Consider the following 25,290-nt stretch of genomic DNA (forward strand, 5'->3'; position numbering starts at 1 on the left):
GGGTGGGGTTTTGTCCATCCCCCGTTATATATGCATTCTAACCAGTGCTATAATTTGCTGTTTTGTGATATTTAGGACAGCTTTGACCTACCTGTGCTATCTTAGCACATCTTAGTGTCAGTGTTGGTGGTTTCAGTCACACTTGCCCTCCAGGGAGCTAGTAGTGGATATATCACCGTGTCAGTGTTGGTGACTTCAGTCACACTTGCCCTCCAGGGATCTAGTAGTGGATGTATGACTGTGTCAGTGTTGGTGGCTTCAGTCACACTTGCCCTCCAGGGATCTAGTAGTGGATGTATTACTGTGTCAGTGTTGGTGACTTCAGTCACACTTGCCCTCCAGGGAGCTAGTAGTGGATGTATGACTGTGTCAGTGTTGGTGACTTCAATCACACTTGCCCTCCAGGGAGCTAGTAGTGGATGTATGACTGTGTCAGAGTTGGTGACTTCAGTCACACTTGCCCTCCAGGGAGCTAGTAGTGGATGTATGACTGTGTCAGTGTTGGTGACTTCAGTCACACTTGCCCTCCAGGGAGCTAGTAGTGGATGCATCACTGTGTCAGTGTTGGTGACTTCAGTCACACTTGCCCTCCAGGGATCTAGTAGTGGATGTATCACTGTGTCAGTGTTGGTGACTTCAGTCACACTTGCCCTCCAGGAAGCTAGTAGTGGATGTATGACTGTGTCAGTGTTGGTGACTTCAGTCACACTTGCCCTCCAGGGAGCTAGTAGTGGATGTATGACTGTGTCAGTGTTGGTGACTTCAGTCACACTTGCCCTCCAGGGATCTAGTAGTGGATGTATGACTGTGTCAGTGTTGGTGACTTCAGTCACACTTGCCCTCCAGGGAGCTAGTAGTGGATGTATGACTGTGTCAGTGTTGGTGACTTCAGTCACACTTGCCCTCCAGGGAGCTAGTAGTGGATGTATGACTGTGTCAGTGTTGGTGACTTCAGTCACACTTGCCCTCCAGGGAGCTAGTAGTGGATGTATCACTGTGTCAGTGTTGGTGACTTCAGTCACACTTGCCCTCCAGGGAGCTAGTAGTGGATGTATGACTGTGTCAGTGTTGGTGACTTCAGTCACACTTGCCCTCCAGGGAGCTAGTAGTGGATGTATGACTGTGTCAGTGTTGGTGACTTCAGTCACACTTGCCCTCCAGGGAGCTAGTAGTGGATGTATGACTGTGTCAGTGTTGGTGACTTCAGTCACACTTGCCCTCCAGGGAGCTAGTAGTGGATGTATGACTGTGTCAGAGTTGGTGACTTCAGTCACACTTGCCCTCCAGGGAGCTAGTAGTGGATGTATGACTGTGTCAGTGTTGGTGACTTCAGTCACACTTGCCCTCCAGGGAGCTAGTAGTGGATGTATCACTGTGTCAGTGTTGGTGACTTCAGTCACACTTGCCCTCCAGGGAGCTAGTAGTGGATGTATCACTGTGTCAGTGTTGGTGACTTCAGTCACATTTGCCCTCCAGGGAGCTAGTAGTGGATGTATGACTGTGTCAGTGTTGGTGACTTCAGTCACACTTGCCCTCCAGGGAGCTAGTAGTGGATGTATGACTGTGTCAGTGTTGGTGACTTCAGTCACACTTGCCCTCCAGGGAGCTAGTAGTGGATGTATCACTGTGTCACTGTTGGTGACTTCAGTCACACTTGCCCTCCAGGGAGCTAGTAGTGGATGTATGACTGTGTCAGAGTTGGTGACTTCAGTCACACTTGCCCTCCAGGGAGCTAGTAGTGGATGTATCACTGTGTCAGTGTTGGTGACTTCAGTCACACTTGCCCTCAGGGAGCTAGTAGTGGATGCATCACTGTGTCAGTGTTGGTGACTTCAGTCACACTTGCCCTCCAGGGAGCTAGTAGTGGATGTATCACCACTGTGTCAGTGTTGATGACTTCAATCACACTTGCCCTCCAGGGAGCTAGTAGTGGATGTATCACTGTGTCAGTGTTGGAGACTTCAGTCACACTTGCCCTAGTAGTGGATGTATCACTGTGTCAGTGTTGGTGACTTCAATCACACTTGCCCTCCAGGGAGCTAGTAGTGGATGTATGACTGTGTCAGTGTTTGTGACTTCAGTCACACTTGCCCTCCAGGGAGCTAGTAGTGGATGCATCACTGTGTCAGTGTTGGTGACTTCAGTCACACTTGCCCTCCAGGGAGCTAGTAGTGGATGTATGACTGTGTCACTGTTGGTGACTTCAATCACACTTGCCCTCCAGGGAGCTAGTAGTGGATGTATCACTGTGTCAGTGTTGGTGACTTCAGTCACACTTGCCCTCCAGGGAGCTAGTAGTGGATGCATCACTGTGTCAGTGTTGGTGACTTCAGTCACACTTGCCCTCCAGGGAGCTAGTAGTGGATGTATCACTGTGTCAGTGTTGGTGACTTCAGTCACACTTGCCCTCCAGGGAGCTAGTAGTGGATGTATCACCGTGTCAGTGTTGGTGACTTCAGTCACACTTGCCCTCCAGGGAGCTAGTAGTGGATGCATCACTGTGTCAGTGTTGGTGACTTCAGTCACACTTGCCCTCCAGGAAGCTAGTAGTGGATGTATGACTGTGTCAGTGTTGGTGACTTCAGTCACACTTGCCCTCCAGGGAGCTAGTAGTGGATGTATGACTGTGTCAGTGTTGGTGACTTCAGTCACACTTGCCCTCCAGGGAGCTAGTAGTGGATGTATGACTGTGTCAGTGTTGGTGACTTCAGTCACACTTGCCCTCCAGGGAGCTAGTAGTGGATGTATGACTGTGTCAGAGTTGGTGACTTCAGTCACACTTGCCCTCCAGGGAGCTAGTAGTGGATGTATGACTGTGTCAGTGTTGGTGACTTCAGTCACACTTGCCCTCCAGGGAGCTAGTAGTGGATGTATCACTGTGTCAGTGTTGGTGACTTCAGTCACACTTGCCCTCCAGGGAGCTAGTAGTGGATGTATCACTGTGTCAGTGTTGGTGACTTCAGTCACACTTGCCCTCCAGGGGAGCTAGTAGTGGATGTATGACTGTGTCAGTGTTGGTGACTTCAGTCACACTTGCCCTCCAGGGAGCTAGTAGTGGATGTATGACTGTGTCAGTGTTGGTGACTTCAGTCACACTTGCCCTCAGGGAGCTAGTAGTGGATGTATCACTGTGTCACTGTTGGTGACTTCAGTCACACTTGCCTCCAGGGAGCTAGTAGTGGATGTATGACTGTGTCAGAGTTGGTGACTTCAGTCACACTTGCCCTCCAGGGAGCTAGTAGTGGATGTATCACTGTGTCAGTGTTGGTGACTTCAGTCACACTTGCCCTCCAGGGAGCTAGTAGTGGATGCATCACTGTGTCAGTGTTGGTGACTTCAGTCACACTTGCCCTCCAGGGAGCTAGTAGTGGATGTATCACTGTGTCAGTGTTGGTGACTTCAGTCACACTTGCCCTCCAGGGAGCTAGTAGTGGATGTATCACCGTGTCAGTGTTGGTGACTTCAGTCACACTTGCCCTAGTAGTGGATGTATGACTGTGTCAGTGTTGGTGACTTCAGTCACACTTGCCCTCCAGGGAGCTAGTAGTGGATGTATCACTGTGTCAGTGTTGGTGACTTCAGTCACACTTGCCCTCCAGGGAGCTAGTAGTGGATGTATGACTGTGTCAGTGTTGGTGACTTCAGTCACACTTGCCCTCCAGGGAGCTAGTAGTGGATGTATGACTGTGTCAGTGTTGGTGACTTCAGTCACACTTGCCCTCCAGGGAGCTAGTAGTGGATGTATCACTGTGCCAGTGTTGGTGACTTCAGTCACACTTGCCCTCCAGGGAGCTAGTAGTGGATGTATCACTGTGTCAGTGTTGGTGACTTCAGTCACACTTGCCCTCCAGGGAGCTAGTAGTGGATGTATCACTGTGTCAGTGTTGGTGACTTCAGTCACACTTGCCCTCCAGGGAGCTAGTAGTGGATGTATGACTGTGTCAGTGTTGGTGACTTCAGTCACACTTGCCCTCCAGGGAGCTAGTAGTGGATGTATGACTGTGTCAGTGTTGGTGACTTCAGTCACACTTGCCCTCCAGGGAGCTAGTAGTGGATGTATCACTGTGTCAGTGTTGGTGACTTCAGTCACACTTGCCCTCCAGGGAGCTAGTAGTGGATGTATGACTGTGTCAGAGTTGGTGACTTCAGTCACACTTGCCCTCCAGGGAGCTAGTAGTGGATGTATCACTGTGTCAGTGTTGGTGACTTCAGTCACACTTGCCCTCCAGGGAGCTAGTAGTGGATGCATCACTGTGTCAGTGTTGGTGACTTCAGTCACACTTGCCCTCCAGGGAGCTAGTAGTGGATGTATCACTGTGTCAGTGTTGGTGACTTCAATCACACTTGCCCTCCAGGGAGATAGTAGTGGATGTATCACCGTGTCAGTGTTGGTGACTTCAGTCACACTTGCCCTAGTAGTGGATGTATCACTGTGTCAGTGTTGGTGACTTCAATCACACTTGCCCTCCAGGGAGCTAGTAGTGGATGTATGACTGTGTCAGTGTTGGTGACTTCAGTCACACTTGCCCTCCAGGGAGCTAGTAGTGGATGCATCACTGTGTCAGTGTTGGTGACTTCAGTCTCACTTGCCCTCCAGGGAGCTAGTAGTGGATGTATGACTGTGTCACTGTTGGTGACTTCAATCACACTTGCCCTCCAGGGAGCTAGTAGTGGATGTATCACTGTGTCAGTGTTGGTGACTTCAGTCACACTTGCCCTCCAGGGAGCTAGTAGTGGATGCATCACTGTGTCAGTGTTGGTGACTTCAGTCACACTTGCCCTCCAGGGAGCTAGTAGTGGATGTATGACTGTGTCAGTGTTGGTGACTTCAGTCACACTTGCCCTCCAGGGAGCTAGTAGTGGATGTATGACTGTGTCAGTGTTGGTGACTTCAGTCACACTTGCCCTCCAGGGAGCTAGTAGTGGATGTATCACTGTGTCACTGTTGGTGACTTCAGTCACACTTGCCCTCCAGGGAGCTAGTAGTGGATGTATGACTGTGTCAGAGTTGGTGACTTCAGTCACACTTGCCCTCCAGGGAGCTAGTAGTGGATGTATGACTGTGTCAGTGTTGGTGACTTCAGTCACACTTGCCCCTCCAGGGAGCTAGTAGTGGATGTATCACTGTGTCAGTGTTGGTGACTTCAGTCACACTTGCCCTCCAGGGAGCTAGTAGTGGATGTATCACTGTGTCAGTGTTGGTGACTTCAGTCACACTTGCCCTCCAGGGAGCTAGTAGTGGATGTATCACTGTGTCAGTGTTGGTGACTTCAGTCACACTTGCCCTCCAGGGAGCTAGTAGTGGATGTATCACTGTGTCAGTGTTGGTGACTTCAGTCACACTTGCCCTAGTAGTGGATGTATCACTGTGTCAGTGTTGGTGACTTCAATCACACTTGCCCTCCAGGGAGCTAGTAGTGGATGTATGACTGTGTCAGTGTTGGTGACTTCAGTCACACTTGCCCTCCAGGGAGCTAGTAGTGGATGCATCACTGTGTCAGTGTTGGTGACTTCAGTCACACTTGCCCTCCAGGGAGCTAGTAGTGGATGTATGACTGTGTCAGTGTTGGTGACTTCAATCACACTTGCCCTCCAGGGAGCTAGTAGTGGATGTATCACTGTGTCAGTGTTGGTGACTTCAGTCACACTTGCCCTCCAGGGAGCTAGTAGTGGATGCATCACTGTGTCAGTGTTGGTGACTTCAGTCACACTTGCCCTCCAGGAGCTAGTAGTGGATGTATCACTGTGTCAGTGTTGGTGACTTCAATCACACTTGCCCTCCAGGGAGCTAGTAGTGGATGTATCACTGTGTCAGTGTTGGTGACTTCAGTCACACTTGCCCTCCAGGGAGCTAGTAGTGGATGTATCACTGTGTCAGTGTTGGTGACTTCAGTCACACTTGCCCTCCAGGAAGCTAGTAGTGGATGTATCACTGTGTCAGTGTTGGTGACTTCAGTCACACTTGCCCTCCAGGGAGCTAGTAGTGGATGTATCACCGTGTCAGTGTTGGTGACTTCAGTCACACTTGCCCTAGTAGAGCTAGTAGTGATGTATCGTGTCAGTGTTGGTGACTTCAGTCACACTTGCCCTCCAGGGAGCTAGTAGTGGATGTATCACCGTGTGTCAGTGTTGGTGACTTCAGTCACACTTGCCCTCCAGGGAGCTAGTAGTGGATGTATGACTGTGTCAGTGTTGGTGACTTCAGTCACACTTGCCCTCCAGGGAGCTAGTAGTGGATGTATGACTGTGTCAGTGTTGGTGACTTCAGTCACACTTGCCCTCCAGGGAGCTAGTAGTGGATGTATCACTGTGTCAGTGTTGGTGACTTCAGTCACACTTGCCCTCCAGGGAGCTAGTAGTGGATGTATCACTGTGTCAGTGTTGGTGACTTCAGTCACACTTGCCCTCCAGGAAGCTAGTAGTGGATGTATCACTGTGTCAGTGTTGGAGACTTCAGTCACACTTGCCCTCCAGGGATCTAGTAGTGGATGTATCACTGTGTCAGTGTTGGTGACTTCAGTCACACTTGCCCTCCAGGGAGCTAGTGGTGGATGTATCACTGTGTCAGTGTTGGTGACTTCAATCACACTTGCCCTCCAGGGAGCTAGTAGTGGATGTATGACTGTGTGTCAGTGTTGGTGACTTCAGTCACACTTGCCCTCCAGGGAGCTAGTAGTGGATGTATGACTGTGTCAATGTTGGTGACTTCAGTCACACTTGCCCTCCAGGGAGCTAGTAGTGGATGTATCACTGTGTCACTGTTGGTGACTTCAGTCACACTTGCCCTCCAGGGAGCTAGTAGTGGATGTATGACTGTGTCAGAGTTGGTGACTTCAGTCACACTTGCCCTCCAGGGAGCTAGTAGTGGATGTATGACTGTGTCAGTGTTGGTGACTTCAGTCACACTTGCCCTCCAGGGAGCTAGTAGTGGATGCATCACTGTGTCAGTGTTGGTGACTTCAGTCACACTTGCCCTCCAGGGAGCTAGTAGTGGATGTATCACTGTGTCAGTGTTGGTGACTTCAATCACACTTGCCCTCCAGGGAGATAGTAGTGGATGTATCACTGTGTCAGTGTTGGTGACTTCAGTCACACTTGCCCTAGTAGTGGATGTATCACTGTGTCAGTGTTGGTGACTTCAATCACACTTGCCCTCCAGGGAGCTAGTAGTGGATGTATGACTGTGTCAGTGTTGGTGACTTCAGTCACACTTGCCCTCCAGGGAGCTAGTAGTGGATGCATCACTGTGTCAGTGTTGGTGACTTCAGTCACACTTGCCCTCCAGGGAGCTAGTAGTGGATGTATGACTGTGTCACTGTTGGTGACTTCAATCACACTTGCCCTCCAGGGAGCTAGTAGTGGATGTATCACTGTGTCAGTGTTGGTGACTTCAGTCACACTTGCCCTCCAGGGAGCTAGTAGTGGATGCATCACTGTGTCAGTGTTGGTGACTTCAGTCACACTTGCCCTCCAGGGAGCTAGTAGTGGATGTATCACTGTGTCAGTGTTGGTGACTTCAATCACACTTGCCCTCCAGGGAGATAGTAGTGGATGTATCACCGTGTCAGTGTTGGTGACTTCAGTCACACTTGCCCTAGTAGTGGATGTATGACTGTGTCAGTGTTGGTGACTTCAGTCACACTTGCCCTCCAGGGAGCTAGTAGTGGATGTATCACCGTGTCAGTGTTGGTGACTTCAGTCACACTTGCCCTCCAGGAAGCTAGTAGTGGATGTATGACTGTGTCAGTGTTGGTGACTTCAGTCACACTTGCCTTCCAGGGAGCTAGTAGTGGATGTATGACTGTGTCAGTGTTGGTGACTTCAGTCACACTTGCCCTCCAGGGAGCTAGTAGTGGATGTATCACTGTGCCAGTGTTGGTGACTTCAGTCACACTTGCCCTCCAGGGAGCTAGTAGTGGATGTATCACTGTGTCAGTGTTGGTGACTTCAGTCACACTTGCCCTCCAGGAAGCTAGTAGTGGATGTATCACTGTGTCAGTGTTGGAGACTTCAGTCACACTTGCCCTCCAGGGATCTAGTAGTGGATGTATCACTGTGTCAGTGTTGGTGACTTCAGTCACACTTGCCCTCCAGGGAGCTAGTGGTGGATGTATCACTGTGTCAGTGTTGGTGACTTCAATCACACTTGCCCTCCAGGGAGCTAGTAGTGGATGTATGACTGTGTCAGTGTTGGTGGCTTCAGTCACACTTGCCCTCCAGGGATCTAGTAGTGGATGCATGACTGTGTCAGTGTTGGTGACTTCAGTCACACTTGCCCTCCAGGGATCTAGTAGTGGATGTATCACTGTGTCAGTGTTGGTGACTTCAGTCACACTTGCCCTCCAGGGAGCTAGTAGTGGATGTATGACTGTGTCAGTGTTGGTGACTTCAGTCAGACTTGCCCTCCAGGGAGCTAGTAGTGGATGTATGACTGTGTCAGTGTTGGTGACTTCAGTCACACTTGCCCTCCAGGGAGCTAGTAGTGGATGTATGACTGTGTCAGTGTTGGTGACTTCAGTCACACTTGCCCTCCAGGGAGCTAGTAGTGGATGTATCACTGTGTCAGTGTTGGTGACTTCAGTCACACTTGCCCTCCAGGGAGCTAGTAGTGGATGTATCACTGTGTCAGTGTTGGTGACTTCAGTCACACTTGCCCTCAGGGAGCTAGTAGTGGATGTATCACTATGTCAGTGTTGGTGACTTCAGTCACACTTGCCCTCCAGGGAGCTAGTAGTGGATGTATCACTGTGTCAGTGTTGGTGACTTCAGTCACACTTGCCCTCCAGGGAGCTAGTAGTGGATGTATCACCGTGTCAGTGTTGGTGACTTCAGTCACACTTGCCCTCCAGGGAGCTAGTAGTGGATGTATCACTGTGTCAGTGTTGGTGACTTCAGTCACACTTGCCCTCCAGGGAGCTAGTAGTGGATGTATCACTGTGTCAGTGTTGGTGACTTCAGTCACACTTGCCCTCCAGGGAGCTAGTAGTGGATGTATCACTGTGTCAGTGTTGGTGACTTCAGTCACACTTGCCCTCCAGGGAGCTAGTAGTGGATGTATCACTGTGTCAGTGTTGGTGACTTCAGTCACACTTGCCCTCCAGGGAGCTAGTAGTGGATGTATCACCGTGTCAGTGTTGGTGACTTCAGTCACACTTGCCCTCCAGGGAGCTAGTAGTGGATGTATCACCGTGTCAGTGTTGGTGACTTCAGTCACACTTGCCCTCCAGGGAGCTAGTAGTGGATGCATCACTGTGTCAGTGTTGGTGACTTCAGTCACACTTGCCCTCCTGGAAGCTAGTAGTGGATGTATGACTGTGTCAGTGTTGGTGACTTCAGTCACACTTGCCCTCCAGGGAGCTAGTAGTGGATGTATCACTGTGTCAGTGTTGGTGACTTCAGTCACACTTGCCCTCCAGGGAGCTAGTAGTGGATGTATGACTGTGTCAGTGTTGGTGGCTTCAGTCACACTTGCCCTCCAGGGAGCTAGTAGTGGATGTATCACTGTGTCAGTGTTGGTGACTTCAGTCACACTTGCCCTCCAGGGAGCTAGTAGTGGATGTATCACTGTGTCAGTGTTGGTGACTTCAGTCACACTTGCCCTCCAGGGAGCTAGTAGTGGATGTATGACTGTGTCAGTGTTGGTGACTTCAGTCACACTTGCCCTCCAGGGAGCTAGTAGTGGATGTATCACTGTGTCAGTGTTGGTGACTTCAGTCACACTTGCCCTCCAGGGAGATAGTAGTGGATGTATCACCGTGTCAGTGTTGGTGACTTCAGTCACACTTGCCCTAGTAGTGGATGTATCACTGTGTCAGTGTTGGTGACTTCAATCACACTTGCCCTCCAGGGAGCTAGTAGTGGATGTATGACTGTGTCAGTGTTGGTGACTTCAGTCACACTTGCCCTCCAGGGAGCTAGTAGTGGATGCATCACTGTGTCAGTGTTGGTGACTTCAGTCACACTTGCCCTCCAGGGAGCTAGTAGTGGATGTATGACTGTGTCACTGTTGGTGACTTCAATCACACTTGCCCTCCAGGGAGCTAGTAGTGGATGTATGACTGTGTCAGTGTTGGTGACTTCAGTCACACTTGCCCTCCAGGGAGCTAGTAGTGGATGCATCACTGTGTCAGTGTTGGTGACTTCAGTCACACTTGCCCTCCAGGGAGCTAGTAGTGGATGTATGACTGTGTCAGTGTTGGTGACTTCAGTCACACTTGCCCTCCAGGGAGCTAGTAGTGGATGTATGACTGTGTCAGTGTTGGTGACTTCAGTCACACTTGCCCTCCAGGGAGCTAGTAGTGGATGTATCACTGTGCCAGTGTTGGTGACTTCAGTCACACTTGCCCTCCAGGGAGCTAGTAGTGGATGTATCACTGTGTCAGTGTTGGTGACTTCAGTCACACTTGCCCTCCAGGAAGCTAGTAGTGGATGTATCACTGTGTCAGTGTTGGAGACTTCAGTCACACTTGCCCTCCAGGGATCTAGTAGTGGATGTATCACTGTGTCAGTGTTGGTGACTTCAGTCACACTTGCCCTCCAGGGAGCTAGTGGTGGATGTATCACTGTGTCAGTGTTGGTGACTTCAATCACACTTGCCCTCCAGGGAGCTAGTAGTGGATGTATGACTGTGTCAGTGTTGGTGGCTTCAGTCACACTTGCCCTCCAGGGATCTAGTAGTGGATGTATGACTGTGTCAGTGTTGGTGACTTCAGTCACACTTGCCCTCCAGGGATCTAGTAGTGGATGTATCACTGTGTCAGTGTTGGTGACTTCAGTCACACTTGCCCTCCAGGGAGCTAGTAGTGGATGTATGACTGTGTCAGTGTTGGTGACTTCAGTCAGACTTGCCCTCCAGGGAGCTAGTAGTGGATGTATGACTGTGTCAGTGTTGGTGACTTCAGTCACACTTGCCCTCCAGGGAGCTAGTAGTGGATGTATGACTGTGTCAGTGTTGGTGACTTCAGTCACACTTGCCCTCCAGGGAGCTAGTAGTGGATGTATCACTGTGTCAGTGTTGGTGACTTCAGTCACACTTGCCTCCAGGGAGCTAGTAGTGGATGTATCACTGTGTCAGTGTTGGTGACTTCAGTCACACTTGCCCTCCAGGGAGCTAGTAGTGGATGTATCACTGTGTCAGTGTTGGTGACTTCAGTCACACTTGCCCTCCAGGGAGCTAGTAGTGGATGCATCACTGTGTCAGTGTTGGTGACTTCAGTCACACTTGCCCTCCAGGAAGCTAGTAGTGGATGTATGACTGTGTCAGTGTTGGTGACTTCAGTCACACTTGCCCTCCAGGGAGCTAGTAGTGGATGTATCACTGTGTCAGTGTTGGTGACTTCAGTCACACTTGCCCTCCAGGGAGCTAGTAGTGGATGTATGACTGTGTCAGTGTTGGTGACTTCAGTCACACTTGCCCTCCAGGGATCTAGTAGTGGATGTATCACTGTGTCAGTGTTGGTGACTTCAGTCACACTTGCCCTCCAGGGAGCTAGTAGTGGATGTATCACTGTGTCAGTGTTGGTGACTTCAGTCACACTTGCCCTCCAGGGAGCTAGTAGTGGATGTATGACTGTGTCAGTGTTGGTGACTTCAGTCACACTTGCCCTCCAGGGAGCTAGTAGTGGATGTATCACTGTGTCAGTGTTGGTGACTTCAGTCACACTTGCCCTCCAGGGAGCTAGTAGTGGATGTATCACTGTGTCAGTGTTGGTGACTTCAGTCACACTTGCCCTCCAGGGAGCTAGTAGTGGATGTATGACTGTGTCAGTGTTGGTGACTTCAGTCACACTTGCCTCCAGGGAGCTAGTAGTGGATGTATCACTATGTCAGTGTTGGTGACTTCAGTCACACTTGCCCTCCAGGGAGCTAGTAGTGGATGTATGACTGTGTCAGTGTTGGTGACTTCAGTCACACTTGCCCTCCAGGGAGCTAGTAGTGGATGTATCACTGTGTCAGTGTTGGTGACTTCAGTCACACTTGCCCTCCAGGGAGCTAGTAGTGGATGCATCACTGTGTCAGTGTTGGTGACTTCAGTCACACTTGCCCTCCTGGAAGCTAGTAGTGGATGTATGACTGTGTCAGTGTTGGTGACTTCAGTCACACTTGCCCTCCAGGGAGCTAGTAGTGGATGTATGACTGTGTCAGTGTTGGTGACTTCAGTCACACTTGCCCTCCAGGGAGCTAGTAGTGGATGTATGACTGTGTCAGTGTTGGTGACTTCAGTCACACTTGCCCTCCAGGGAGCTAGTAGTGGATGTATGACTGTGTCAGAGTTGGTGACTTCAGTCACACTTGCCCTCCAGGGAGCTAGTAGTGGATGTATGACTGTGTCAGTGTTGGTGACTTCAGTCACACTTGCCCTCCAGGGAGCTAGTAGTGGATGTATGACTGTGTCAGTGTTGGTGACTTCAGTCACACTTGCCCTCCAGGGAGCTAGTAGTGGATGTATCACTGTGGCAGTGTAGCATGCTGTAAGGATGTATGTTGTGTAGAGATTTCCTCCTTACCCTTTTTATCCCGTCTCATCTACTATTCCAGAAACATTTAAGTGAACTACAGAACCTAGTAGCTTAATTTCTAATTAGCACTGAAAATGTTTGCTATTTGTATTTGCAAATGTATATATATTAACAGCATAATATAACTGGCAAACACACAGTCTTGTCACTTTCATATGCTTTAACTTGTTCTGTTCAATATGGATATAATGTTTTCAATGCTCTGTTAACAGGAAGCTGCTGTTGCTGCTATAAATGGTATTAAGGAATATTTGGATGACAGTATCATCAAGAAGATGGTTTTACCACGGGCAAAGTCACTCTTCTACAGATCAACGAATGTAAAGGTATTGTCCAGTATATTCAGCTTTATAACAGATCATTCAAATGCTGCCAATGTGGGCTGCCTACCATAATACACATTTCATTTGTCTGGTCCAAGATGATGCATCTGTCATCGAGTGATGTGAAAAACAATAATCAAAACTTCTTTGTTCAAGCGCACAGATAAGATGTCTAGTTCAGTATTGGAAATAACACAAAAATTCAAATCAACATACATTGGTATCAATTGCTATCATTTTATTGTCATTGTAGGAATAAGATCAGCACTTATAATTATATACATCAAACAATCCCTTTAGTCTTCAATGTCAGAACGCTGGTGTACATATACTGTAGGATACAGAACACAAACATGGCATGCTAAGAGAAGGAGAACAGAGCATTTGAGAAATAAATCAACACTTTACAGTCAAAAAGTATAAATACGGGGAAATCACCATTGGCTATTAAGTGAAATAAAGTCACTTGTATGGAAAAGGTGAGTTTTGAATGCAGCCAGCTCGTAACTCACATGTTCTGAACAAATATAAACAAGCACCAAGAGAGGTGTGAATGAATGCAGTAAGGGACAGTCGCTCACAGTCTCACTTGCTCAGTACCAGAACAGAACAGAAATTTTATTCTCAAATATCACATACATGTATAGTGACACAGAGAACATACAGCAGTTTGATACATATTAAAACATTGAGCAAAGTGCCACTGTGCCACTGCACTGAATTCGAATTACTTGGCCATTAACTGAGTGTTGAGAACTTCGTTCCTGGAGATTATGTTATCTGATGCCCATGCTTGCAGACCAAATGTATTTGGGAAAAAGCATATGTTTACATTACCATTTATTGTGTTGTGTTAGAAGTACTGCAGTGAAAATATCACTTTTCTCAAACTCCTAATTATCTGCCTTTCACACTTAAATACCAGTATATAATAAAATCTGTTTATCTGAACTGATAATAGACCAGTACGACTAAGACAATGGTGAGTCTGTGGATGTGGTGTCAGACCTGCCCCACAGATGAACTGTTGTACAGAAGAATGAAGATTAAAACTTGAACATAATCAGTTATCAAATCTAGAAATGTGTAAAGGTTAAACATTGTCAGGCAAGTGTACCATCTATAAATACACAAAGTTGTCAAATGTAGCATGCATTTCGTCTGGGATTATAATTTCTTAGTGAGATACAAATTCTAGTACTTTGGGGGAGTTGTGTCCCAACCATGATTTAAACCCACAAACTCAAAGTGAGTCACCTAATTGCCAGCACACAAAATTGTTCTAGAATTTCTACTTTACTCAGAAAGTGAAGTCCCAGATGCTCAGGGTGATGCAAATCTGATTATTATGGGTATAAGCTTTCAATTACTGGAGATGTTGCACCAATAACTGCCAAAGGGGACGGACAAAATCCCAACAGGACAAAATCCCATAGGACAAAATTTCTTTGGACAAAATCCCACACCAAAATGACCAACATAGGACAAAATCCCTTTGTTACATGTTACTGCTACCCTTTTTCACCGATTAGCTTGTTTTCATGACAGAAGCCAGTGTGATAAGTCGATTAGCATGTTTTCATGACAGAAGCCAGTGAGATAAGTCGATTAGCATGTTTTCGTAACAGAGGCCAGTGGATGCATTGATAAATTGTATAAATGTGTCTGTGATGATGATAGTTTTTATCACTGTTCCAAAATGGAAGGGACGAGTTAAAATAGCATTAGATGGATTTTTGTACACTAAGAAGGTTAAAAATAAGAGTAGTATTAGGTGAGAATGTTCAAGAAAAATTGCATTAGAATGTCGTGGGTCCATGAAGACAATGGATAATCCGGTTCTTGTTACATCTCATAGTCATCCAGTCATACATCAATTAAGATGTACAAAGATGCTGATGTTCTAGAATGATGCTATAGATGATTAGATGTACCATGAAAATACCATGATGCATTATGTTATGAGATTGCACAAGATTACCGTCAACCACATGCAGTGGAGTACGTCCATTAGGAGTTATCCATGCCCAAACCATGACAGACCCCCCCCTGATTCACTCTCCATCGCGTCACGATGAATCCTCTGCCGACCATCACAGAAGGACAAATTGAATCTGCTTTCATATGTAAAGAGCACACGAGACCATTGACGTTGATTCCAGCGGCCATGATGTCTATTCCATCTCAAACGCACCTGCCTGTCACGTGGTGGACGAACTGCAGGTCACCTACAGGGGAGTCCGGCAACGAACAGTGCTCCTGCATACCCTTACATGGTTAACATTGAAGTATTCTCTCTGAAGATCTGCTGCTGCATTAAGGAATCTGTTACGTAGCGCAGTGTCAATCATGTGCTTATCATCTCGGACTGTTGTGACTCTGGGACAACTTGGTCAACGTGCATATTCCCACTGGCTTGAAATCTAGATCTCTTCCACAGTCTACCAATAGCAGTCTGACTCACATTAAAGCTGACTGCAACCTGCTGCTGAATTTGACCAGATTCCAAAAGGCCTATACACTGGTCCCTTTCAGCAAGTGTCAAAAACGTCTCATTTTAAGCTACGATTTCAAACAGGTACCTGAACAGTGAACGACAGTGAAAAGGCATCAATGCATGTGTATTGTTCTCAACTTTCCATGGATAGAGCGACTTGCACGTGCAATTCATTGCCTTTCAGTGGCAGGCCGATTTCCATATTGACAAGTTCAATATAAAATGTGCCATTTGTAACAGAATGTATCGGACGTTAAAGAACGTAATAATGACATTTCAACGGCCTGATGTGTGTTTTCATACGGTTAAGAAAGTTTGTAAAACATTCAGGTGTATATATTTCAAACAAAAATGAAGCTTTCACAATTTTAAAGAAATAGTGTTACTAATAGCTTGACCCTTCATTAATGATGCCGAGTATATATATATACTGCTATATGTACAACTATAGCAATATAATGACAATGGGATGAGCTTAATTATAAAGATTACAATATAATTGATGAAGCCAGTTAACAGGAGGGGGTTCCAGCTCAGCAAACTAGGTGTCATTAGCAGTTACATCCCATTCTGCCTACAATTCTAATTTGCCTACATTCCAGTTTGCCTACAAAAAAGGGTATGTTGTTGAGTTTTGAGAATGGGTAATTATTGCAGTAGCACTTGAATTAAATGACATGATGATATTTGTGATAATGAATGGCAAATTAAAGTTTCAATGCTGCCCTTCCACTCCTTCCACAAGACATGGTACAAGACACTTGGATCACAGCCATGGATGAAGGCCCAGATTCGGAGAGATAAACAGCTTCAATGACTATATGACCAGCACATGGGTGGATGATAAGGCAGGCTTTCCTGTAGGAATCTGGACACAGTTCAGCAATATTGGGCCCAGGATGGATACCCATCTTGAGGGATGGCATCATATTTTGAAAAACCCAAACCGAACATCTTCCTGTTTGTCACAAACATCAAGAACATTGAATCCATAGACCAGTCAAACCATACCCAGATGGATTGTGGTCCCCTGCCCAAGACACACAGGCGTGTGTACAGGGAACTGGGTGCCAGACTGCTCCGACTGAAAGAGCACCACCAGACTGGCAGGAGAACACCACTCAAGTTCCTTGATGCTGCTGGACATTTGATTAAATCTGCAAAGTAATTGTTATTTGTGTGACCTCCTTGATAACTAAGCTGAATGAAATAAAATACCTGTATCATGGCTGACCAAGGCATGTGTGTTTTGACTGACTGATCAATTAGGACTTGTGAAATTGACATATTTTTTCAATATTTTCTATATATGTATTATATTCCATGACATTTTGTCGATTCAAATGAATGAAATGCATTCAGAAAGAATAAAGACACCTTATACCCAGAAACACTATTTTTTGTCAGGTTGTCCCTGTATTGCCTACAATTAACTTTTGGTCAAGTAAATTTTAGTAAGGGTAGAATACACTAGCCACATAAAGAAACTGTGCATTGTCAAAATATGATCCCAGTTGATAAGTACGATAACAATGTCAAAGGTACATATAAACTTTAATGGAGGGATCATGAGACCATAACAAGTTGGGAGAATTTCAATTGAAAAGTCAATCACAATGACGTCACGAGTCCACAAGCGGGACAGGGGTCAAACGACCATGTCACAAGCTCAATAACGGGTATGTCCACCATCGGCATTGAGAACAGCAGTGCATCGACGACGCATAGAGCCTATCAAACGTGCAAGGAAGGCTTGTGGGATGTCACACCAGATTCTCTCAAGTTCTGTTGCAAGGTCAAGGACGATATCTGGCGGATGAGGAAGACAGCGTAGACGTCGATCCATCTCTTCCCAAACATGCTCTATCGGGGAGAGATCCGGTGAATTTGCAGGCCAAGGCAGTAAGTCAACGTTGTGGTGTTGCAAGAAATCCATAGCAACCCTTGCCGTATGAGGGCGGGCATTGTCCTGTTGGAATGTTAACCCAGGGCCATGACGTTGCAGAAAAGGAATTGCCACAGGTCAAAGAATCTGATCCCTGTAGCCCACACCAGTTAAGATACCCTGAACAATCACCAAAGGAGTTCTTTGGCGTGCTGTTATTCCACCCCAAATCATCACGGAACCACCACCAAAGCGATTCCTCTCCAAGACACAGGCCTGTGCATAACGTTCTCCCACGCATCTATAGGCACGTTGACGTCCATCACTATGTGAAATGTTAAACCTGGACGCATCTGTAAAAACATTTCTCCACCAAAACAAGTGTCTGCGGACATTATTTCGGCACCACATTCGGCGAGGTTGTCGATGACGTTGTGTCAGGATAGGCCGTATGGCGGGACGTCGTGGTCTGATCCCATGATGACGTAAACGTTGTCGAACTGTTTTGGGGTGGATACGGCGAAGTCCTGGGATGGTTCGGGCAGTCATCACTGCAGTCTGAAACCTGTGGCGAAGATGGGTCACCCATATCCATATGTCCTGTCTTGGCGTTGTTACACGTGGACGTCCAGAACGTGGCCGATCGATGACATCATTTGTGTTCTGGTAGCGTCTCACCAGTGCAGAAATGCTGTTCCGGTGGCAGTGGAAATGTGCAGCCACTTGTCGTTGAGACATTCCCCCACGGACCATCCCAATGGCCTCATGACGTTGTGCAGACGTGAGCCTTGGCATGCTATGCGTTTCAATAGCTGTTTAATTTTTTTAACGATCGCAAGGGCAGGGGTTGAGCTTTCCAAAGTGACAGTATTGTGTGGCATTCATTTGCTCTGTTTCTCTTTCCCGGAATGCACGTGCAACAACATATTGCACGTCTCAAGGACAAACCCACTGACGTCACGGAACATGGCACGTGCATGCATGTTGGATACATGTCACTAATCTCTGAGTTTCAATCCTTATGTGTCTACACAGGTTTGATAAATTTCGATTTTAAATTTTTGTATGCACATTTTCTTTATGTGCCTAGTGTACATGGAAAGATTTCCGCCGGTAATCCTGGTGTTTTTTTCCATCATTCTATGCCTAAGAATAGATTTGTTTTTATAAAAAGCCTAACCCTAAACCTAAACCTATCCCCTAAACCTATATCCTAAATCTAAACCCTAACCCTTCGAAATAATCCCAGTAAATAGAATTCATTTCAAGTAGGGGTTACAGATGGAACAGTTTATTTACCTTACTTCCTGATCATTGGACAGTATCATGTTGTTTTGACATATAAGCAGAATGTGACTTTAGGAAGGGCATGTTCCCATTTTGCCTACATCCCATTTTGCTTACACTCTTATCAAAACAAATTTACACTCCAGTGGCTATGCTTCATGCAAGGTTAAACATGCAACTACCTACTATATACAATGGACTAATCCAAGTCAGTTCTAATGTCTTTATTAATTACTATCATATCATGATAATACTGTCTCAGGTAATTGGATTCAGGAACTGAATGAAGCTTAATCAAGTGTCCTGCTGCATCAAGTTACTGAATAGCTGTCCTTCTCCCGGTCACAAACTGCTGCTTTAGACCCTATAAACGCTGGTCAATGTCTCTCAGAAATTTGCACCATGGTCCAGCTGTAGACAGGCTCTTCTGTCTGTAGTTTCTTTCTTTTTAATTGCTTGTATGAATTCATACAGGCTAGGGTGGCCCTTCTTGATCTGCTTCTCAATCCACTATGGCATCCCTCGAGGTGGTTGTTGGATCTTGGACCTAGGTTAGCATACTGGTTCAACAAGTGAAGAGGGAAACGGGCATCATAGTCTACCCAGGTCTGGGTCACATAGTCATAAAAGGTTGTGATCTTCTCGCCATTGGGACCTTGGTTCACAACCATCACAAAGTCATTGAAGGTGGTGATCTTCTCGCCATTGGGACCTTGGTTCACAACCATCACAAAGTCATTGAAGGTGGTGATCTTCTCGCCATTGGGACCTTGGTTCACAACCATCACATAGTCATTGAAGGTGGTGATCTTCTCGCCATTGGGACCTTGGTTCACAACCATCACAAAGTCATTGAAGGTTGTGATCTTCTCGCCATTGGGACCTTGGTTCACCACCATCACATAGTCATTGAAGGTGGTGATCTTCTCGCCATTGGGACCTTGGTTCACCACCATCACATAGTCATTGAAGGTGGTGATCTTCTCGCCATTGGGACCTTGGTTCACAACCATCTCATAGTCATTGAAGGTGGTGATCTTCTCGCCATTGGAACCTTGGTTCACAACCATCACAAAGTCATTGAAGGTTGTGATCTTCTCGCCATTGGGACCTTGGTTTACAACCATCACATAGTCATTGAAGGTGTGATCTTCTCGCCATTGGGACCTTGGTTCACAACCATCACATAGTCATTGAAGGTGTGATCTTCTCGCCATTGGGACCTTGGTTCACCACCATCACAAAGTCATTGAAGGTGGTGATCTTCTCGCCATTGGGACCTTGGTTCACAACCATCACATAGTCATTGAAGGTGGTGATCTTCTCGCCATTGGGACCTTGGTTCACCACCATCACATAGTCATTGAAGGTGGTGATCTTCTCGCCATTGGGACCTTGGTTCACAACCATCACAAAGTCATTGAAGGTTGTGATCTTCTCGCCATTGGGACCTTGGTTCACCACCATCACATAGTCATTGAAGGTGGTGATCTTCTCGCCATTGGGACCTTGGTTCACAACCATCACATAGTCATTGAAGGTGGTGATCTTCTCGCCATTGGGACCTTGGTTCACAACCATCACATAGTCATTGAAGGTGGTGATCTTCTCGCCATTGGGACCTTGGTTCACGACCATCTCAGTGCTCATTTGTCATCATTACAATCATCCTCACAGACAAAAGTCTCTTCCATCTTGTGTCTTCGTCCATTATTCCTGGAAGTCTACAGCAGCTATGTGGTAGAAGAGGAAGTGACTTGATGCGGTGTAGATAGAGGGCTGCTTTCACACTTGCCATGGTAGCAGCATCATTGTCATCTAGATGCCCAAGCCCTTCATTGTACACCTGTTGGGCTGGGGAGATGTCATCTTGAACACGTCGGTGGAGTCAACTAAGGAGACAAACATGCTCTTCATTTTCAACAGGGGTATGAGTGTGATCACTGGTGCAAGTGACATGGTCGCCAGTGGTACTACAGCGACCCTTACATCCTTGAACAACAAATATTGGAACAACAAACCTTGAGCAACTTCTACTCATTAAACCTTGGAGAAGCCTGTTCTATCATGATCAAAGTTTGATTGTAACAACAGTGTAGTGGGAGATAATCTTCTTGTGTGTACTCACATAATCTATCTACTATTAACAACACTGTATAGAAACTGTATGTATGGTAAGGTTCCATGGCTAATGTATTTCACTTATGGAGAAGCCTGTTCTCTCATGATCAAAGTACATGTATGTGAGTATCATGTCAGGTAAGATCAAGATCAAATAGTCACTTTGTAAGTCACTTAGAACTTGGAGCAGTATTTCGGCAGAGGTAATTAGACTTGGAACATACTCATTTATGCAACAAGGGGTGTTCCACATTCCCTAAGCTCTGACTGTAGGCAAATTGAGATGTAGGCAAAATGGGATGTAGTCAAAATGGGACCAAATGGGAAGGTGATAGCCCCATTAGTCAGACACCCCAGTTGTCAGACACTTGAGTGAGGGTGGAGAAGGCTCACTTGCTTGACAATGGTGTTAGTACATACACCGAAATGTTGCACTCATTGCAATAAAGAAGTTGACTATCCATAGAACTTGGTTTTCCTTCATCTTCACAACTTCTAAAATGCCTCTCAAAGAAACAATATTAATGTACACATGTGACAGACATAGGCAAGGATAAGTACAACAGAAGTTAACTGAGAAAATGTTTTGTTTGACAGATATAGGTATGTACATATTTGAAAACATTCTGATTTTCAGTGTTCTATTTCAAACAATACTTTCTAAAGATTTTAACAATTTATGTCTTTGAATAGTATACAATGGACATTCAAGGAAGTAATGAAAAACATTCTCACATCCATGGCCATGTTGACATGATGCTAATATTTTTAAATATATTCTAAATGTATCATAGTTAAGTGTACTCGTCATGTATCTTAATTTTGTGTGCAAAACATTTAACTTGAATGAATAATATCTAGGTGCACATTTTTGTTTCTGAGATATTATTTTAATTTATTTTAAATTTTATTATACATGTATATTGTTTATTTGCATCTTCTCCTTCTCTCAGAAAGTAAATCCCATCCCGTTTCAAAATACAACAAACTGGAAGATGTTTGTCTTGGAAGACCAGTAACTATGCGAGCTGTTTCAAGTTGGAGTTTTTCTAATCTATTGGCTTGGTCAATCAAATATCCATCCCACACCTCGCATGCATACTCAAAATAAGGTCTTATAATTACAGTATATACTTTTGCTAATGTTGTTCTTTTTATAGGAACTTTAATTTCAGAAATGCTCCAATCATTTTAGATGTCTTTTTGACTATGTTTTCAAATGATGTCAACTCATCAAATTAATGTTTTTTCGGCCATCTTTCAAAGTAAATAATATAGCTTCAGTTTGTTTTTTGGTTTTTTCCATTATAACGTATAGGTAACAGGTAGTAACTAATCTGTTCATTGAAGCGTAAATGTTGTTGTTTTAAGGTGTCTGCAAACTGCCTGTCTGCCTAATGGAAGGATACCGTCAGCACTCTGGTTTAGTTTCTATTCGCCTACATCTCATTTCGCTTACATCTCAATTCGCCTACATCTCAATTCATGCGGGTACTCGATTCCATTGTTTCCTACCCATCCCAGCCCTACCTCACTCATTGGTCAGTGCCATACTAATCTTGATCGACTGTTGTTATAAGGATATGTAGTTGTAGGTGTATATTCTTACTCCTTCACCTGACTGGTTGATCCTGCCAGTAATTATATACTTGTTTAGGTGTATATTCTTACTCCTTCACCTGACTGGTTGATCCTGCCAGTAATCATATACTTCTTTAGGTGTATATTCTTACCCCTTCACCTGACTGGTTGATCCTGCCAATAATCATATACTTGTTTAGGTGTATATTCTTACTCCTTCACCTGACTGGTTGATCCTGCCAGTAATCATATACTTGTTTAGGTGTATATTCTTACTCCTTCATCTGACTGGTTGATCCTGCCAGTAATCATATACTTCTTTAGGTGTATATTCTTACCCCTTCACCTGACTGGTTGGTCCTGCCAGTAATCATATACTTGTTTAGGTGTATATTCTTACTCCTTCACCTGACTGGTTGATCCTGCCAGTAATCATATACTTGTTTAGGTGTATATTCTTACCCCTTCACCTGACTGGTTGGTCCTGCCAGTAATCATATACTTGTTTAGGTGTATATTCTTAACCCTTTACCTGACTGGTTGATCCTGCCAGTAATCATATACTTGTTTAGGTGTATATTCTTACTCCTTCACCTGACTGGTTGATCCTGCCAGTAATCATATACTTGTTTAGGTGTATATTCTTACCCCTTCACCTGACTGGTTGGTCCTGCCAGTAATCATATACTTGTTTAGGTGTATATTCTTACCCCTTCACCTGACTGGTTGGTCCTGCCAGTAATCATATACTTGTTTAGGTGTATATTCTTAACCCTTCACCTGACTGGTTGATCCTGCCAGTAATCATATACTTGTTTAGGTGTATATTCTTACTCCTTCACCTGACATGGTTGATCCTGCCAGTAATCATATACTTGTTTAGGTGTATATTCTTACTCCTTCACCTGACTGGCTGATCCTGCCAGTAATCATATACTTGTTTAGGTGTATATTCTTACTCCTTCACCTGACTGGTTGATCCTGCCAGTAATCATATACTTGTTTAGGTGTATATTCTTACTCCTTCACCTGACTGGCTGATCCTGCCAGTAATCATATACTTGTTTCGGTGTATATTTTTAACCCTTCACTTGACTGGCTGATCCTGCCAGTAATCATATACTTGTTTAGGAGTATATTCTTACCCCTTCACCAGACTGGCTGATCCTGCCAGTAATCATATACTTGTTTAGGTGTATATTCTTACTCCTTCACCTGACTGGTTGATCCTGTCAGTAATCATATACTTGTTTAGGTGTATATTCTTACTCCTTCACCTGACTGGTTGATCCTGCCAGTAATCATATACTTCTTTAGGTGTATATTCTTAACCCTTTACCTGACTGGCTGATCCTGCCAGTAATCATATACTTGTTTAGGTGTATATTCTTACTCCTTCACCTGACTGGTTGATCCTGCCAGTAATCATATACTTGTTTAGGTGTATATTCTTACTCCTTCACCTGACATGGTTGATCCTGCCAGTAATCATATACTTGTTTAGGTGTATATTCTTACTCCTTCACCTGACTGGTTGATCCTGCCAGTAATCATATACTTGTTTAGGTGTATATTCTTACTCCTTCACCTGACTGGTTGATCCTGCCAGTAATCATATACTTCTTTAGGTGTATATTCTTACCCCTTCACCTGACTGGTTGATCCTGCCAGTAATCATATACTTGTTTAGGTGTATATTCTTACTCCTTCACCTGACTGGTTGATCCTGCCAGTAATCATATACTTGTTTAGGTGTATATTCTTACTCCTTCACCTGACTGGATGATCCTGCCAGTAATCATATACTTCTTTAGGTGTATATTCTTACTCCTTCACCTGACTGGTTGATCCTGCCAGTAATCATATACTTCTTTAGGTGTATATTCTTACTCCTTCACCTGACTGGTTGATCCTGCCAGTAATCATATACTTCTTTAGGTGTATATTCTTACCCCTTCACCTGACTGGTTGATCCTGCCAGTAATCATATACTTGTTTAGGTGTATATTCTTACTCCTTCACCTGACTGGTTGATCCTGCCAGTAATCATATACTTGTTTAGGTGTATATTCTTACTCCTTCACCTGACTGGTTGATCCTGCCAGTAATCATATACTTCTTTAGGTGTATATTCTTACCCCTTCACCTGACTGGTTGGTCCTGCCAGTAATCATATACTTGTTTAGGTGTATATTCTTACCTCTTCACCTGACTGGTTGATCCTGCCAGTAATCATATACTTGTTTCGGAGTATATTCTTACTCATTGTTTGATCTGCATTCTTGAAGTTGGTGAGTCAAAAATGAAACATACAATTTTATGGATGACAACTTCTTGTTTATTGCATAAAGCGACATCTCGATGTAGATTCTAACACTGTTATCAACTCTTTTAGATCTATGCAATAAACAAGAAGTTGTCGTCCATAAAGTTATATGTTTCATGTTTGTGTTCCTCATAATGAAGAAGTTGACATCCATAAAATCCCCTTCCTTATGTGTATCATTTCTAAATGCCATTCAAAGACTTAATAAAAGTTGTTGTTCATAAAAAAAGTGTGATGTTTTCAAAATAAAGTGAATTTTGAAAGTGTGATCCAAAGATTACATCTGAATCAAGTCACTGTCAATTCCATGACGAAACAAAGGTACTTTAGCATTTTTAATTGACTGAAAAATAAATAATGCATTGCATTTCTCTGCTTCAAGAAATGTAGCAATAATTTGTTGAATGGCTTTGGCAGGCCTACCAAAGAAAACTTTCCCACTGTGCAGAAAAACCCAGAAAAGCCCACATTAATCGTGGAAATAGCAACATAAACATAATACCTTGATACTGAAACAGTAAAAACTGCAACTTTAAAATTGCTAAAACTGAATAAAAAAACGAAGAGCCTGCAACTTCGATTTTGCGCATGCGCACATGGATGAGGAAGTCTCGATCGCATGTTGACATTTTCCAGCTTGGACAAAAGTCACATTCCCTTTTTAAGTATTTCTGTTGTGTTATTTGGCATTTATCATCATGATACTTGTGTGCACACTTGTTTAGTTTACTTTCCATTCGTATGAAATGATT

General features: G+C 45.0%; 1 protein-coding gene across 1 annotated transcript in view; it reads left to right on the forward strand.

Annotated features, from left to right (window-relative positions):
• The window catches only part of LOC124286347 (SCY1-like protein 2), a 163,829-nt gene that overhangs the window by 52,543 nt on the left and 85,996 nt on the right, over positions 1–25,290 (forward strand). The window contains exon 10 of the mRNA XM_046722711.1: positions 12,731–12,844. Within this exon, the coding sequence (XP_046578667.1) occupies positions 12,731–12,844 (114 nt within the window). The remainder of the gene's footprint in view (positions 1–12,730; positions 12,845–25,290) is intronic.

This window comes from Haliotis rubra, unplaced genomic scaffold, assembly GCF_003918875.1.
Source record: "Haliotis rubra isolate DU_JTF1 unplaced genomic scaffold, ASM391887v1 Scf110, whole genome shotgun sequence".
In the NCBI taxonomy this organism is placed as follows: Eukaryota; Metazoa; Mollusca; class Gastropoda; order Lepetellida; family Haliotidae; genus Haliotis; species Haliotis rubra.